General features: G+C 35.4%; 1 protein-coding gene across 17 annotated transcripts in view; it reads left to right on the top strand.

Annotated features, from left to right (window-relative positions):
• Huwe1 (HECT, UBA and WWE domain containing E3 ubiquitin protein ligase 1) overlaps window positions 1-17,891 on the top strand; it is a 140,468-nt gene that overhangs the window by 51,172 nt on the left and 71,405 nt on the right. For 15 of the 17 annotated variants that reach the window (XM_057759848.1, XM_057759846.1, XM_057759849.1 and 12 more), the window contains 15 exons: window positions 1,684-1,761; window positions 2,374-2,421; window positions 2,503-2,571; window positions 3,141-3,240; window positions 4,845-4,945; window positions 5,242-5,392; window positions 5,520-5,647; window positions 6,270-6,410; window positions 6,613-6,718; window positions 8,303-8,506; window positions 8,981-9,082; window positions 9,517-9,597; window positions 16,330-16,436; window positions 16,695-16,872; window positions 17,751-17,842. In XM_057759848.1, the coding sequence (XP_057615831.1) occupies window positions 1,684-1,761; window positions 2,374-2,421; window positions 2,503-2,571; window positions 3,141-3,240; window positions 4,845-4,945; window positions 5,242-5,392; window positions 5,520-5,647; window positions 6,270-6,410; window positions 6,613-6,718; window positions 8,303-8,506; window positions 8,981-9,082; window positions 9,517-9,597; window positions 16,330-16,436; window positions 16,695-16,872; window positions 17,751-17,842 (1,686 nt within the window). The remainder of the gene's footprint in view (window positions 1-1,683; window positions 1,762-2,373; window positions 2,422-2,502; window positions 2,572-3,140; window positions 3,241-4,844; window positions 4,946-5,241; window positions 5,393-5,519; window positions 5,648-6,269; window positions 6,411-6,612; window positions 6,719-8,302; window positions 8,507-8,980; window positions 9,083-9,516; window positions 9,598-16,329; window positions 16,437-16,694; window positions 16,873-17,750; window positions 17,843-17,891) is intronic. The other 2 variants (XM_057759858.1, XM_057759857.1) reach the window with 1 other exon arrangement.

Here is a 17,891-nt window from a genome sequence, read left to right as displayed (position 1 = left end):
AAACATTCAAAACAAAGCCAAAAAGAAAAACCACCTAGAAAGTGCATTTAGTTGTGTTCTCACACAACTATCAGGAGTTTGAGAAGTGTTCACGAACAATTGATTGAAAACAATTCTTTCTGGATTACTTAGAACTTACTTAATGCAGGGATCTGGAGAAATGATAAATCAAGAGCATGATTCCTATTACCTCTACACACAGCAACTCAAAACCATTTGTAACTCCAGTTCCAGGACATCTGTTAGCCTCTTTTGACCTCTGTATGGACCAGGCACTCACATGACAAAATGGGCATACATGCAGACAAAATACTCAGAAATAAAAAAATTTAAAATAATTTACAAAAGATCTTACTGTTCAGTATATCTTTATGTTTACCTCTTATCTTTATCCGTGCTCTGGTTATAGATTTAGGCTATCCCCCTCTTCTGCTTTGATATGTTGCATATTAGGAGCCTAGTTTGTCATGTTTGATACAAATGGATATGATCAAATTTAATTAATTTTTCTTCTTGGTTAGTATAGCTCATATTTTTCTAGTCAAAGAAATCTACATATTAGAGCAGGTTATTTTCCTACTTTAGTTGGTAGACATTCTTTAGTGAACAGTTGTGAATGGATGTTGGTAATATGGGAAACATATTGTTGTATAAGAATATTCAGCTTGGAGTTCCAATTCTGTGAATATAATATTTTAAAGAGTAGTAGGGTAATTCTGAACCTCATGCATGTGAAGACTTAATAGGTTTGTGTGATGTCTGTTAGCCTGTTTTAGTCCTTATCTACATTAAGTTTGATATTTAGCATGTCAAGGGATTTTGAAAATTTTGTACTTTATGTAGTATATACACATGTTGAATCCAATTTTATAAAGGTATATAATGATAATGTCATTGTGTTTTCTTTGAAGAGAATGTGTTTTATTTGTTTTTTGTTTCTTGGTTTTTTGAGACAGGGTTTCTTTGTGTAGCCTTGACTGTCCTGGAGCTTGCTCAGTAGACCAGACTGGCCTCATACTCAGAAAGATCCTCCTGACTCTGCCACCCCAGGGCTCAGATTAAAGGTGTGTGCCATCACCACCTGACCAAGGGAATGTTTTAATGGTCAGAGTTTTATTATTGGAATTTCATCTGTTGTGTTACTTTTGTAGAGTTGTAGATGTGCTTTAAGGGTTTAGTTCATTTGGTTTTTGTAATCCTATGCAGAGAAAAAAAAGGAAACACATTCCAGAATGGTATAGAATGGAGTATTTGAAGTAATAGAAAAATTATCAATGAGGAGGCTCGTAATAAGTTTTCACAAAAATGGCCTTTTCCATTCTTTAGTTGGTGCCTATGTTTTGACTATGACACTTGTTCTCCATTCTTTCTAAAATTCTTCTGCATTATTATTTGTCATATTTGATCTGACCATGAGAATAACTATAGTCAAAATTGCTGTATTAATAGAGTTACAGGTAACCTGGAAATAAAAATAGGTTTTTGCATTTCTAAACTACAGTCTTTCCATTTATTTTCAAGCAAATGTAATCTGAACTCTGGTCAGGGCAAGAGATAAAAGATACCATTGGTGTGTAATATACAGCTGCCACAGTGTACTTTGACTAAAGAAGGCAGTGGAGGTATCTATGTTGTCTAAAATTAGTTCAAGCTCATTGTCTGATTCCTTTCTTTTATACACAGAAATATCCACCCAGCGCAACCACACTACACTTTGAATTCTATGCAGACCCTGGATCTGAGGTCAAAATTGAGAAGAGGGTGAGTCTGATTGTTTCCATGGTGTTATTTATAAAATTTTTTAGGTAGTTGTGTTTTAGATTTCTGTTTTTAAGCCAACCCGTAAGAAGCTTTGTATGTTGCCTGTAAAAATCTTAATTAAATGATGTGTTTGTTTCATATTCCTAGGTGAGCTGCTAAGATTTTTTTTTTTTTTTTGGTTTAGAGGTTTACTAATGAATCAGATCTTTTTTTCCACTTTTATTATTAAATAATTTTTAGGGTAATGTTGCCTGTAAAGCATGAGAAATTTATGGTTTTAGTATTGCGTATGAATATTGATTGTGGAGACTTATGAGACAAGTATTAAAAAGGACTATAGAATATAGAATATGTTTGCTAACAGTGTTAAAAGTTTAAAAGTAGTGGTTTTAAAGAAGTGATCTTGTGACTATTATATGTGGAAAGTAGATGCTTTGAACGACTCTGAAATCACATTTATTTATTTATTTATTTATTTATTTATTTATTTATTTATTTATTTATTTATTTTTTAAAGAGGTTGGCTTAACCGCAGGGTGACATTTTGTTCTCAGGTGTTTCTTACAGGGTATTTAGTGAACCCTAACAGCTTTTTTAACTTTTAAATTTCAGACGACTAGTAATACACTACATTACATCCATATAGAACAACTTGACAAGGTAAGAGGATTCTTTGACAACTGGTTGGTTATTTAATTATTGGTTGAAGTTTTGTTCCTAACTAATTTTTTTCTAATACAGATTTCAGAAAGCCCTTCTGAAATAATGGAATCTCTTACCAAAATGTACAGCATTCCTAAGGATAAGCAGGTACAATACATCTGAAAAAATATCCCCAGCACTTGATCTTTTTCGAAAAACACTAATGATATGCGTTGGACAAGCAGAAGACATAGCAAAATTAATGTACATTGGAGTTTAGCAGATTAGCTATCTAGGTGTTGGTTTCCTCTACTGTAGTCAACACTAAGTTCCTTGATTCAAGTGATTTTCTATCATTGGTGAAAACTTTCTCAATTTTGGATATATTTGGATACATTTAAGAGAACTCAATTGTGTTCTTTTGTTCTGCTCTTTTGGTAGTGGTCAAAAATTTAGTTTATTGAAAATTAGAATTTTTACTATATTATTGTCTATCAATATAGTGACGGTTCTTGACTTATCACATTATGCTACTGCCTGTCCCTGTTTTATTACTCTGGGATTGTTAACCAATCTAAGAGTAAAATAATACTAGTTCAGTTTGATATCCTAGCAAAAAATAGCAAACTTATTTTACCAAGCAGCCAAAATGGTAAAAGTCCCCTCAAAAAAAAGGGGAAGAAATAAAGGAAACCCTTTGTTACGATTTCCTAATAATAAGTTTTGTATCTCTACAGATGCTGTTGTTTACTCATATACGCCTGGCCCATGGCTTTTCTAATCACAGGAAGCGATTACAAGCTGTTCAGGCCAGACTGCATGCAATATCTATATTAGGTAAGGAAACACTAATTATGTGGTCTTAATTAGGGAGTTTGAACTTGATTTTGAATGAAATTCATCTGTCTTCATTACTATGAGAATTTACTTATTATGGCAACCCAAATTAATTGCATTCCCAGTGTTCGCTGTAGTCATCATTCTTGATTTCCTTTGTATGTCAGAAAAACTTAAGCTTTTATTGCCAGGTCACATGGCCTTGATTGTCAACACCTTTTTTTAAAAAATATATACAGATAGTCATTTCTACTCTGTATCCTTCCTATTGGTAGTTCCTCTTCCAGTTCTCCTATCCTTTCAGATGTACAACTTTAAATTTTGAAAATAATTAGTTAATACACTGACCGTTTACTGTGGTATAGTAGATTGGAAATCACACAGGCTTTTTTCTTTTTTTTTTTTTTAAGCTATGTCAGATTTTTTAAAGTCATTTCATGCAAGCATATATTATACTTTGAGTGCATGGTCTTCGTTATTGTCCACTGCTCTCCTTGGACAATTTTGTCTCCATTTATTAGCCAGACAGTTTCACTTCTAATATTAGGTCATCAGTGATTTTATGTATGTAAGGTCTAGGATACAGAAATGAGAAAAAACATGTTCTTGTCAAGAGTGGCATTGATTTTCCTACAAATGGTATAATCTCTATGTGGAAATCATAGTTTTTTTAGGCTCTCACCATGTTTCTGAAGATTATGTAGTACACATTGTATTCTCTCAGTTAACTTCAGTAATTTAGTTTGGAAAAAGTATTTGAGCTATTTTAATAATTGAAAGAAAGCCTGGAAATCAACCTCTACATGCTAGGCACATTAAATCGCATAAAAGGGCAAGAACAGCTGTTATTACCTATCTTTGTTTAGCTTTTGCTTATTTTCTTTTAAAACTGAACACCTTGCCCTCAAAATCCTTTCTCTTGTGTTTGTGACTGTGCTTCTGTCATGATAATGATTACCTAGAAATGTTTATTTAAAACTTAATGTGCTCATATCTCAGCCAGTTTTTACTTCTCAGTGTATGTCCACTAACTCCTCAGCATACAAGCAGATTAAACCCCCCCCCCCCTTTTTTTTTTTGAGGCACAGACTCACTATGTGGCTTTTACTGTTCTGGAACTCACTGAGTAGAACAGGCTATTCTTGAACTTAAAGATCTGTCTGTCTGTCTGTCCTCCTGGGATTCAAGACGTGTACCTGTCTGCCTGGCTAGATTATACACATTTAACTTTTGATAGTGCCACACAAACTTATGATTTAGTCTGCTACACTCTATAAAAACTCAGTATTATAAAAGCTTATCTGGTGAAAGCAAGTAAAGGAAGAAGCCAACATAAAACTCTATACCTATATGCAAAGCATAGTTATAGTTCTATCAAGTAGTGATATTAGAAAAATGAATTATTTGTTCTCTTTTCCCACAAAACTCCAACAAAATTATTTCTTAAGACTACTAATAATTTTAGTAAGGAAATGTGAATATGTAGCTATTACCACAATCTTATAATTTAGCAAATTTACCCCTCTGTGCTGATTAGGAGGTGCATTACTCAACGTTGGCTTAATAACTGCATTTCTGCCAAAGTGTTTGCTTCTCTTTTGCAGTCTATTCCAATGCCTTGCAAGAGTCAGCAAACAGTATCTTGTATAATGGGTTGATAGAGGAGTTGGTAGATGTCCTTCAAATTACAGATAAGCAGCTCATGGTAAGTATGTGCTCATAATATCCACACAATAAAGTCATACTTTCTTTTCCCGCCTTTTGTTTTTCCTAAGGAGTTAGAAAATGCCCCAGGAGGGAACCTTGGACCTTTTGCACCTTTCTTTTTGAATATTAAACTGTGAAGTTAATAAATGCCAGATGTACAGAGTTACTCTCCATAGATGTTTATCTCCTCAAGCAGCGTTCAGTAAAATTACTTATGTTTTGATTTTGAGATATTTGCACCTTAGTTCAGTTATTCATGTAGTTTTGACACTTGTTTAATTTCTACTCTCATAGGAAATTAAAGCTGCTTCTTTACGAACATTAACATCAATTGTGCATTTGGAGAGAACTCCCAAGCTCAGCAGTATTATTGACTGTACTGGAACTGCTTCCTACCATGGATTTTTGCCTGTTCTTGTGCGGAACTGCATCCAGGCTATGATTGGTAAGTTTAGGTGTTAATTATTTATTCCAGGAACAACAGGATCTTGACATTTTCGTTGTTTTAAGGACCTGCTAGCTTAGTACCGAATTCTGAACTTTATATCCTCTCCCAATTTCCTTCTATGTAGATCCTTCTATGGACCCATACCCCCACCAGTTTGCCACTGCTCTCTTCTCTTTTTTGTACCACCTGGCCAGCTATGATGCTGGTGGTGAAGCATTGGTCTCCTGTGGAATGATGGAAGCCTTACTAAAAGTAAGTACTCCCCTTTTCTAATATATTTCTGGAAAATTAACTAAGAGTATAAGTTTCATGTTTTTTTCGTGAACAGTTAACATGGAAAGCTTATTCTAATAGAGTTACTTACAGTTTGATCTCTAGTTACCACATTAACAAAAATATATCTATTGTCAATATTAAGGTATGTTTATAATCCAGCACAATTTGATAGTTTTGGGGTTTTTGGGCCAAGCCAGTGCTATATGTTAGCATGACATTGACTATGCCCCTAAGAATTAAGTATATATTAGAATACCTGTAAGTTTTGCTTTAATATTATAGGCTTTGTTTTGTTTTGGTTGCTTAGTTGGTATTTTGAGACAATGTATCTTGCTGTCTATTCTTGCCTTGCATTAAACTTCCCAGAAATTTTTTATACTCCTATTAATGAATTGCCCATGTGGCCTCATAGAAGGTTGCATCCAGTCTTTCAGTTTATAGCACAAAAAACATCAGGCATGTGTCCTTTTCCTCCCTCCATTTCATACTATGCTGTCTCACAGGGACTCACAGACTTTACTTTTGCAAAGAAATATAGTTTTTTTTTTATATCTCTCTCTTTTCAGTAATTGTGCTTGCCTCTCTCTCTTTCTTGTAGGTCATAAAGTTTCTTGGTGATGAACAGGACCAGATAACATTTGTCACCAGAGCTGTCAGAGTGGTTGACCTCATCACCAACCTGGATATGGCAGCTTTTCAATCTCATAGTGGTCTCTCTATCTTCATCTATAGACTTGAGGTATTATTGTCTAAGATTACTTTGTATAGACTTCATAGAATTCCAGTGAGTGCTGAGTATAGGAACTGTCCTAACTACTCAAAGTAACCATCTTATCTCTTTTATGTTTCTATAACCTATTATCTGCTTGATACTCTTGAATCATAATATTTTAATCCCTGAAATGTATATGATTTTCTTAACATTTTTCCCTCAATTATAGCATGAAGTAGATTTGTGCCGAAAAGAATGTCCATTTGTGATCAAGCCAAAGATCCAGAGACCTACTACCACTCAAGAAGGAGAAGAAATGGAAACTGACATGGATGGTAATTAACAAGTTATTAAGTCAATATTTTAGTGTGTGAGATTTTTCTCTTGTCCTGCCCTTTTTGTTTAATACTTTCTTATAAATTATGAGATCCACAGGTTGTTTTCAACTTTTTTATAGGTGATGAATTGTTTGGAATAGAACTGGGAGATAAAGCAGATGGTAGAAATGCAGTAGACCACTTAAATCACTGCAGATCAATCATTTAGTAATTGATGTTTTTTAACATGTTTGATCATTATCTTTTTAAAGTATGAAAACATAATAACTTCTACAGAGTCAGAATATTGTCTGTTTTACTACTGCAGTACCATATATCCTGGGAGTTTAATATGCTTTATAAATTATAGGAAGAGTATAAACTCTTAAATGGGACCTTGATAAACTGTATCTGCGTGCTTTAAGAAAAGATGGGATACTTGAAATGGTTTTCTAGGAATCAACTTTTAAGTCACAGGATCAGAAATTTAAACCAGATCATCTTTGTTTTCAAATGCATTGTGTGTCTGCTTTAACAATTCCAACCTCACCCAATACATACCTTCTAATAGAATAAAAGCGGGTCCCCGAAATACCTCGTAGAATGTACAGTAGTGTTATCTTAATGACAAAGCTTATCTTTGCATGTATCTATTATTCTTGTGAAATATTAGAATAATAAATCCTATGCCATTCCCCCCCCCCCCTTTTTTTTTACTTTGTTTTTGGCACATTCATTTGTGCATGTTGCTGTCCCTAGAAACCCTTTTGCTCAGTTTTTCTTTCTGTTTTATTGGGAAGAAGCTGAGATATAAGTTCACAGGTGAGATCCCAAAGCGTTGAGTAAAATGTGCTATTAACTGTTGATACTTGACTATCTACTGTAAATAATTGTCAAAACTTAATAAGCAAAATAGTAAGTGCTTGGTAAAGATTCTAACAACATCTGATGTGCTTGATTAAGTTTTCCAACCGGTGACCAGGAAGCATATATTTAAAACTAATCCAAATGCTTGTCTTGTGTTCCTAAAGAAATTGTGTATTCAATGTAAAGGTTACACAGTTTGTACTTACTTCTTGTGTAAATAGGTACATACTTCTGTTAAAAATGATTGGAAGAATATATTTCAAAATATATTCATTAAAGGGGATCTTGTATATTTCATAAATTGAAGAGACTTAAGTATTTGCTTTTTCACAATTAGATTATTTTATTCAAGGTATTTAAAGGAAATGTTAATACACACTTCTAACCCCCCTACATAGCTATTAGTTTGATGCGGCTCTTTCCAGCCTTGTTTATATCCTTTCCACATTCACATTTACATGTATATAGTTTTTAGAACAGAACAACACTTACATCACATCCTATATATAGTATTCTTCCCTATGAGCATTGAGATTAAATTTCCCTTGCTCTTTTTATTCAATTAACCTCCTTTAATAGGATTTGCTTACTACCTACCACTTATTCATATATAATATACAACGTTGCATGTTTTGCATCGCTCATCTCAACTCAGTGGAAGAAGTTTCTCAGAACTCTTTCTTTTCTTAGTATCTTTTATTCTAATTAGTTTCTTTATCATAACTTGTACTTTAGTTGCAGATGTAACTATGGAAAGCAGTCCAGGCTCGTCCATATCTATGGAGCACCGGCTGGATGTTGACTTAAGGGCATCAAGTTCCAACAGCAGCACTAGCATCTCTGGCACTGGCCCGGGTCCTGGCCCTGGCCCGGGCCCTGGCCCTGGCCCTGGTCCTGGCCCTGGCCCTGGCCTTGGCCCTGGCCCTGGACCCCGTCCTGGTGCGTAGACACATAGATACACAGTCTTTCACAGTGACTGACTTCTTAAATTAGTGAAGAAGAAAGCTTTAGGAAGCACTTAATGGCACATTTGAGGTTATAAGAACATGTCTTGTAACATTTTATGGTCCTTTGGCAGTTCACACATTGATTATCAAAACAGACATTTTGGAGAGCAGATAATATCCAAAAGAGGAACAGAGTGAATTTGGAAGTTGAATCTCTTTTTACTTTATAATAATTCTTTATTTTTTAACTTAGGACTCAAATTTTAATAATGGTCTTGTGCCATCCTTGGTGATTTAATTTCCACTTTCAAAAAACTCTTTCCAATGTCCAGAGATCTCAGTTTAAATGTCTGCAAGTTTTGCTTTAGTGGATATAGATGGGTCTCTTAATACCTGTTTCATGTGCCTATTTACTGTGATTTAATGGTGAACCCAGTATGATCCTTTTGCCTTTCTCCCGTGCCAGGAGTCCAGTGTATTCCACAACGAGCAGCACTTCTCAAGTCCATGTTAAATTTCCTCAAGAAGGCCATTCAAGACCCTGCTTTCTCAGATGGCATAAGACATGGTATTTTGATTCTGTATACTGCTTTCTATAAAAACGTGATTATCAAGATTTGTATTTTTCATGTTCTCCTGGTGTTTACCCTTTTATAAAGCATACTTAGTAAATTGGTAACTTTATTATTTGTTATCACATTTCTTAGACATGGTTGTTTACACTTTTCCCAGCTTTGCCCTTTTCCCACATCTATCTTATTACCACCTCTCTCCTAGTCTCCATATTTGTTATTTTTTGTTTTTGTTTTTGTTTTTGTTTTTTTTTGACCTATTGTTAAAGCTTACTGTATGAACAAAATAAAGTGTTTGGGGTTGTCAAATAGAGGCCACTAGATTAGACTAAATTCAGATTTATTCACCATGGTTAATATACTGCTACCCACCACCCTTGATCCTTATACCTCTCCCAGACTGATCATAGTCTTTACACATTTCTCTTAGTAATGGATGGTTCTCTGCCTACCTCGTTGAAACACATCATCAGCAATGCAGAATACTATGGCCCATCACTCTTCCTCCTGGGTAAGTAGAATTGAAAGTTGGGTGCAGGCTGAATGTGCTGGCTTACATGTATCTTTGCATCTGGAGGCAAAAGACAGGCAGATCTCAAGAGTTCCAGGCCAGCCTGCTCTAGATAAAAGACTTTAGAACTCCTTAAAAACTAGAATATAACTCATTACTAAAGTATTTACCTCACTTGGACAAAGCCCTTGGTTTTGTCCCACTCCAGCATCACAGATTGGAATACCACGTAGAATTATCTAAAGAAATTTAGTGGGAGATGTAGAAATGGCAGATTCTTTGAACCTAGTGGAATAAGAATTTTACAGTTTGGCTAGTCGAGAGATATAGTTATTATGACTTCTTGTCTATTTGCTGATGAAACAATTGAGTCTCAATATTTCTATCTTGTTATCTTGCAAAGTTTGCTTGTTTATTGATTATTTAAGATAATCATATAGTTTTATTTATTGATGACTTAGATATTTCTATATAGTTTTGTGATCTACAAATAAGGTCTTCCTTTTTAATTACCTTTATTCTTTTATTTACTCCATCTTACTATATGAACAAAGACTTCTGATGTGATAAGTGAATAGGACCTCTTTGCTTTGTCCTTTGTGAGTTTATAAGGGAAACCATTCAACATTTTACCATTAAGCATGATGGTAATCAAGGTTTCACATTAAAATTTTGACATTTCCAGTTAGGAAACTTTCTTATAGTAATTGCATCAAAATAAGAACAGTTTTCCTCCCAAGGATCGGTTGGGAGAGTAGACTGTAAGTAATCCTTGGACATGATTTTTAAAAATTGTTTCTTGCATAGGTAGGGAAGTCAAAGCTTAGGGAATGAGAATGTGGTACTCTAGGAGTAAACTCAGAATGGAGCAAGTGCATAGGTAGTAGTTATTTTGTTTGGTTTAGTTTTGGGAGGGATGGGTTAGAATGGTGGAGAGTGGGGGTGATGCTATAGCACATGCTAGGCTATGCCTTCAACCATCTTTTTCCTTTTTATTATGAGATGAATTCTCAGTACATTGTCCAGATTGGTTTCAAAATCACTCAAGCCCAGTGTAGTTTTTTACTTGAAATGATATTGCTTCCACCTCCTGAGATGCTAGGATTTCAGGCCTGTGCCACCAGGCCTAGCATTTGGTAAATTTTTAAATAGAAATAGGTATTCTATTGAATGAAAATAAACCCATTTGGTATTGATGGGAGAACTTTGGGGACACAGGCAGCAAATGAGACTTATCTCATTGATTAAATCAAGTATCAGTGGTTTTGCACAACTGATTCCAGTGGTCTTGTGGTTTTAGCATAATATCTTTTTAATAAATTTGAGAAATGTGTGCAGTCAACGCAACTTAATTGTAGCATTTGTTAGTGTGGTTAGCTGAATAGTCTTTCACCTCAGGTAGGAGATGGCTGGGAGGAGTCGTCATTGTGAATGTGAGACCCTCATTTTAGTAATGTAACTAGCTGTTTTGTTTTCTGGTTATTTACTGAATTATTTATAGATACCTTTTATTTATTGAGATCTTTTTAAGATACAGACTACTGTGTGACGCCACCATAGAGTTTACTGTCTGTTTTCTAATCAGTCATCATAGCAGCTATACTATTTTTGCTAGTTATTGAGGCTTTCTGGTTTATGTAGTGTGACAGAAATGAAAACATTGCCCAAGTAGCCTCAGTTTATTGAGTCCCCGTTAATGAACCAAAGCTTGTTTGCATTTCCTCCAAGGATGGTGATAATCCCCAATGCTTCATTTTGTGGTGAAACGTGATGAGGCATACTTTATAGTTGAATGTAAGTTATTTTAAGTACTAAATAGTAATAGAAACAGAGGTCAGGTCCTCCAAAGAAGTTGGAGTTGTGACAAAAGAAAATCAGCCCAAGGTAGTTTGAAAGGTATAGTTAATTTCTAGTGGGAAACTTTGTATCAGAGAAGACAGATTAAAAAGTAGGCTCAACAGAGGAATAGCATTGTGTGTGCTCTTAGTTAGATAGAAGTCTGAGAAAGATAGGATGCAAAAAGGGGAAATTTAGGAGGAAGCAACTGGAAGGTCATAATGTCTTATAGTAATTTCACGCTGAAACACACCAAATAAAGAGTTGATATTTCTTACTCTGTTCCCAACCAAGAACTTTGTTCTTGGTCTTCAATCTTTTATTTACTTTTATCCTCTTTATTGTTTCTCCATTAATCTCCCTGAACTACTCCTTTTTTATTTCCTACTCTTCCCATCCATTTTTGTTACTGTCTGATGTCAGTGTCATAATTAATAGCCTGCTTAACCTGAAGAGATTTTGACAATCAATTTGAATATTGAATTCCAAGAGAACCAAACTTAGTTATATAAGTGGTTGCTTATGGTAGGTGGAAGTTTAGTATTCTGATGTATTATGTTGATAACCGTTAATTTAAAGAAAGTAAATGTAAGTAGTGATTATGGAATAGTGATGTACACAGTGGCTGACAAGGAAACCAGGGCTGATTGGACTCTCGAGTTACAGTGAGTGAGTGATGAGTCAGTATGTTGTGCATTCTTGGTTGTGCATCATGTAAGTTACAGTGCTGTGCTGAATTGATAATTCTGTGTTTGCCACCAAATCTTAATGTGGTTTTTTGCTTTTGAAAATATGAAAGTATTCAAAAAAGATTGACAATACTTTTGTTTTTTGAAATATGACTTCATTTTTGGGGCTGACTTTAACTGGCTTTGTAGAACAGGGTGATCCTTCTGTTTCTTTTGTTGTTGTTTTTGTTTTCTGAGACATGGTTTCTCTATATAATAGTCCTGGCTATCCTGGAATTTGCTTTGTAGACCAGGCTGGCCTTGAAGTCACAGAGATCAGCTGCCTATGTATCCCCGAGTGTTGGGGTAAAGGTGTGTGTCACCACTGACCAACTGTGTTGTCTTTCTTTTTTTTTTCTTATTTATTTATTATGTATACAATAGTCTGTCTGCATGTATCCCTGAAGGCCAGAAGAGAGCACCAGACCTTATTACAGATGGGTCTCGGGGCTTAGGTGCATGCTAGACACTTTACCAATTGAGCTTTATCTCTAGCAACTAGAATAATTTCTCAAGGAAAAATGACCTAAACAAGCAAGGTCTCAGACCATATAAGCCAAAAGGAGTCTACAGAGACTACCAATTGAGTAGTAGGAATCCTGTTCTCAGATCTTGAGTCAAATGATGCATAATCAGGGTACTCAATGTCAAAATATTGCACAGTAATTACTGAACATAAGCATTTATTATTTTAATGGATGTTAGCCATTCTAAATCTTAAAGGATTTCTCCTTCTCTCCATCTTGTGAAAACTAATAAGATCCCCCCCCCCCCCCCCCGGAAGAACTAATTTTAGATGTCTAATCAAGCAACAGACTTGTTTCCCATGAAAGTAAACTTCATGTTAACAGATCATTAAAGCTCCATCATATTAAGAAAACATTTGAGGCTGGCTCTTTTTTACTGCATTACAGAATAGTTTAGGTGGTTGAAAACCCTAATTTTCAGTGGATCCCTTTCTGTTTTCACTCTTTTTTTTTTTTTTTTTTTTTTTTTTGAGACAGGGTTTCTCTGTGGTTTTGGAGCTTGTCCTGGAACTAGCTCTTGTAGACCAGGCTGGTCTCGAACTCACAGAGATCCGCCTGCCTCTGCCTCCCAAGTGCTGGGATTAAAGGCGTGCGCCACCACTGCCCGGCTCTGTTTTCACTCTTAATCTAGGTTTCAGTGAACCATGGATTTCTCCATATCAGAAGGGTGATGGTCTGTTTAGGTCTTTATACCCATTGGTTCAAAATCTTTCCCTTTATGGACAAAATGGGATATAGAAAAAACACAAATTACATTTTATTAGGATGCCATGCCTCTTAAAGGTTATGAGTTTATGGTAACTAAGGCAGTGAGCAAAATTGTGACCCTTTTAGGAAGTCTTTGTCCATTTTGTTGTTTTAGGTGGATGCCATTTAGCAGGCCATTATGTTTATATTAGTCTTTCTACATGGAAAAGACTCCAAGGTGCAGTGCCCTAATTTAAGGCCATACCTAGACTAAGCTGTGTTCTCTGATCATTGAGTGTCACTGGGAATCCTAAAGGCATTTAATTTATTCTGAGGACTATAAATAGTATTAGTAGTAGCATGGTATGACACAGAGTTTACAAAAAGGTTTGTGAGGTTTGGTTGCTATCCTTGGTAGGTCTGCTCTTTTCTGAAAGGAAACTAGAGGAGGCTGGATCTGGGAAAGAAGGGAGGTTGGGGAAACTGGTTGGGATGTGTCAAGTTAGCAATCTAATCAATTTGCCAGTGTAAAGGATGCGTTTACCTGTTGGAGATTCCCAATGGCATTGAGTCTAGTAGTAGAGTAGGACAGATTTGGTAGGTCTCAAGTCATAATTCCTCAAGAAGGACTTGTATAACTGAATGTAAAAGTCAATTAAAAGGTGGCAGTGATTTGAAAGTAAATGTTTACTAAATCTAAGGCATTCAGGTACTAGATGTCCATGTTGCATCACAGTGCTTCATCACAGCCTTGATTCTGAATATGCACTCTTACACTATATGGCATCACATCAGGTAATGCCAGCAAACACTGCCTGAGGCACCTTGGCTCAGATTCATGATTGCTATACATTCCAAATTGCAATGATTTTGCTATGTATGAAATTTTCTGCTTATTAAAAACAGTGGTTTAATTATGGGAAAAAAGACTTAATCTTTTCCTACCATCATTCCTCAACATACAAACATCAAATTTGGTTTGTTTGGATTGTGTTAGACTTTCTAAATTGATATTTGAGACTGCACGGTGGCTCTTGTCTGTAGTCCTGTTGCTTGGGAAGTGTAATAGAGGCAAGACGGTTCGCTTCAGGACCATCCTAGAATACATGAGACCCCATGCCAAAAACAAAATAAAAATAACTATTGTATTAGTTGTCTTGGGTTTAATAAAATAATATTAAATTAATTTTGATTTTGTATTAGGACAGAATTGCCAGCAATTCCTAAAATTGTACTAAACATCCTTACAACATTTTGTACTTAATATTTATGGAAATCAGCATTCTTACCACTGAAGATGTAAAATCAAGAGATATATCAGTTCTGAAAAACATTACAAATGTTATGTGCTATTATCAACTGTTTAGTCAAGATTGAATTTGCTGTGTAAAACTAAAAAGCATAATCCAAAAAAAAGGACTTAGATTTTTTTCAGAACCTTTGGCCAATAAAACACCCCAAATGTCAGGGTTGAGAAATAGTATTCAGTGATTAAGAGCACTTGCTGTTCTTCCAGAGTATTATAGTTCTCGTCCCACATCCCAGGTTAAATGGCTCCCAGGTCAGGTGGCTCATTTCAGCTTAGGGGGTGTGTGGTTCAACACCCTCTTCTGATCTCTATGAATACATGCACACACATCATATACTATACAAACACTCAAATAAAAGCATATTTATAATAGTGTCCCAAATACCACTGAGAGCTGTCCCAAATAATTGTTACATACATGCCATTTCGCTGTTGTTGATTGCAAATTTGAAATGTTTGCTCACTACCATATGTGACTACTGCATTACTCGGCACTCCACTGTACCATTTGCTAGCTGGGCAAGGGCCTGGAGATTGACAGAACACACAAGAGACCTGGGTCATTCAAAAGGAGTCATCTGAATGCTGATGTTTATTCAAGGCTATGAAAAACCATTTATACCTAGCTGCTGCACAATGGAAAACCCTCCAGGCAGGTGGGAAATTACCATGCCCAAGGTGGAATAAATAATGGTCCTATAGCTAATCACCAGGCGAGGCAGAGGGAGCACAGGAACAAACAGGATATTTAGCTGTCTGGCCAGAAACTGTCCTCAAAATGAACCTGGGGAGCTGGGATAGAGCCATGGACCCTACAGTCATAAACGGAAATTTGATTTTTTAAAAAGAAATTAGATATATCCATTAGCAGCTTTGTTCTTAGTTTCTAGACACTGTTTATATACCTTTTGTCAGATTATCAGATTTTCAAAAATCTGATTTTTGGTTTTTCGAGACAGGGTTTCTCTGTGGCTTTGGAGCCTGTCCTGGAACTAGCTCTTGTAGACCAGGCTGGTCTCGAACTCACAGAGATCCGCCTGCCTCTGCCTCAAAATCTGATATTCTTGAGTACACATTTCTGAATATTATGGGTTTTAAAGTGGTCAGATCAGCATTATTTTGTATCTGTATTATAATTTGTGCTATTAATATGTACTTTTTAATGCTCTATTTCCAATTTTAATTTACTAAATATTTCTGCAGAATATTTTATCCAAATTCATCAGTTAAGTTTATACATTTACCCCAGAATACCTGCATCCTAACATGGCAAATTAAGCATTTAGAGACATCAGTTTTCACAGAAAAGAATGATTTATATACATATGTTTAATGGAATACTGTACAGCCATTCAATAATAATGGGTTATGGTGTGATGGATTATGTAATTTCCCAATTACATGTGAAAATAGCCAGTGATATATATAACTACACTTATAAATATGCACTGCTAAAATTAAGGATTACCAGTGAAATTTTTCATATTTTATGTAAATATTCTTGGTATTCTGTTGGAATATTTTCATAATCACAAGAGTATAAAATTGACATTGACTGTATAACTTTTAAGCTATTAATTATTTATTTGCTTTTAATGCCTTTGAAGAGTCAGTTTTTCTTATTTTCCCTCAACTTTGTTTTTAGCTACTGAAGTGGTGACTGTGTTTGTATTTCAAGAGCCATCATTGTTGTCCTCACTGCAGGACAATGGGCTGACTGATGTCATGCTGCATGCACTGCTCATTAAAGATGTGAGTTTATTCTACCACTCTATAAAAATTATTCCATGTATATCCGTTTCCTAAGGTACATGTGCACATTCTTAAGAAGCAAGTGAAAAACAAGTTATTTTGTGAAAAATATTATGGCTTTTATGTGTATTGTTGGATCCAATTAGGACCTGGTTGTCACAATTTCTTCTATTATTCAGTATTACACCCCTAGATATATCTTCTTTGCATGTGTATCTGACTTTTTGTATGTTGCATTCAAATTTTCTATCTTCTCAGGTTCCTGCTACAAGGGAAGTCCTTGGTTCCCTTCCAAATGTATTCAGTGCACTTTGCTTGAATGCCCGAGGTCTTCAGTCTTTTGTACAATGTCAGCCATTTGAACGTCTTTTCAAAGTTCTTCTGTCTCCTGACTACCTCCCAGCCATGCGGAGGAGGAGGAGTTCTGATCCTCTTGGTGAGTTCCTACTATTCATTTTATAATAGAAAGTTGATTTTGGCAAGGGAAGTTTTCCTTGACTGCACATCATTTCTCTGGCTAGGTATGCTCAGCTTAACGGGAATTATCACCATATATTCTATTGTTACAGGTAGGAAGGAATACTTCATCCTTAGCCTCTTTCCTCATAGTATTTCCATGCTTCTGAATAGTTCACTGTCCTGATGTTGGTAAGAAACAGGTATAGGAACCAGTGGTGTATTTCCAAGTCCACTATCTAGTTTATAAAAATTAGAAATGTAAAGTTTGATGTGAAAAGATGTTTTTATTTTCTCTAAAATAGTCACAGATAATTTTCTTCTCAGTGTGTTTGAATCTAAATTAGAGAGGAGTAAGAAAGTAATAGTTGGAGAAATTTTGTAGTTTGCAGAAATGTACTTTCTTTTCTTACTTGGGAGGCTGAGTCAAGGTAATGACTGAAGTTCAGGAGTTTGAATCCAGCCTGGGCAACATAGTGTCACCCATCTCATAAATAAATCAATGTATTTTGTACTTTGATTTACCACTGCAGCATTCTAGTAAGGATCATTTTTCACAGAGGCAGCCAAAGGATTGTTGATGCTTTTTTTCTTTTCTACTCTTCTTTCCATAAACTAGCTCCTAGCTCAGACCTTAACAGTGGAGAGTTCGTTAGACCGATTTCTTTCCTCCTACAATGATTTGGAGGCTTATGTAAATTCATGCAGGAATGTGTGGTGTTAAAAATCAGCAGTTGAGTTTCTTCTTTCCATCTTACGTTGGCAAAAAATTTTATTGGTCTATATATTTTTTAGTCTAAACATTCTTTTTTGGGTTTTTGTTTTGTTTTTGTTTTTTCCTTTCATGTTTGCTTTAAGGGGATACTGCATCCAACCTGGGGAGTGCTGTTGATGAGCTCATGAGACATCAGCCCACCCTCAAAACAGATGCAACAACTGCCATCATTAAGGTAGGGGTTGATAATGACTGTGATTTTGATCTTTTAGAAAGTACCTGCC

This window comes from Chionomys nivalis, chromosome X, assembly GCF_950005125.1.
Source record: "Chionomys nivalis chromosome X, mChiNiv1.1, whole genome shotgun sequence".
Taxonomy (NCBI): Eukaryota; Metazoa; Chordata; class Mammalia; order Rodentia; family Cricetidae; genus Chionomys; species Chionomys nivalis.
The sequence above is the reverse complement of the archived record's forward strand: the minus strand, read 5'-3'. Positions and strand labels throughout refer to the sequence as shown.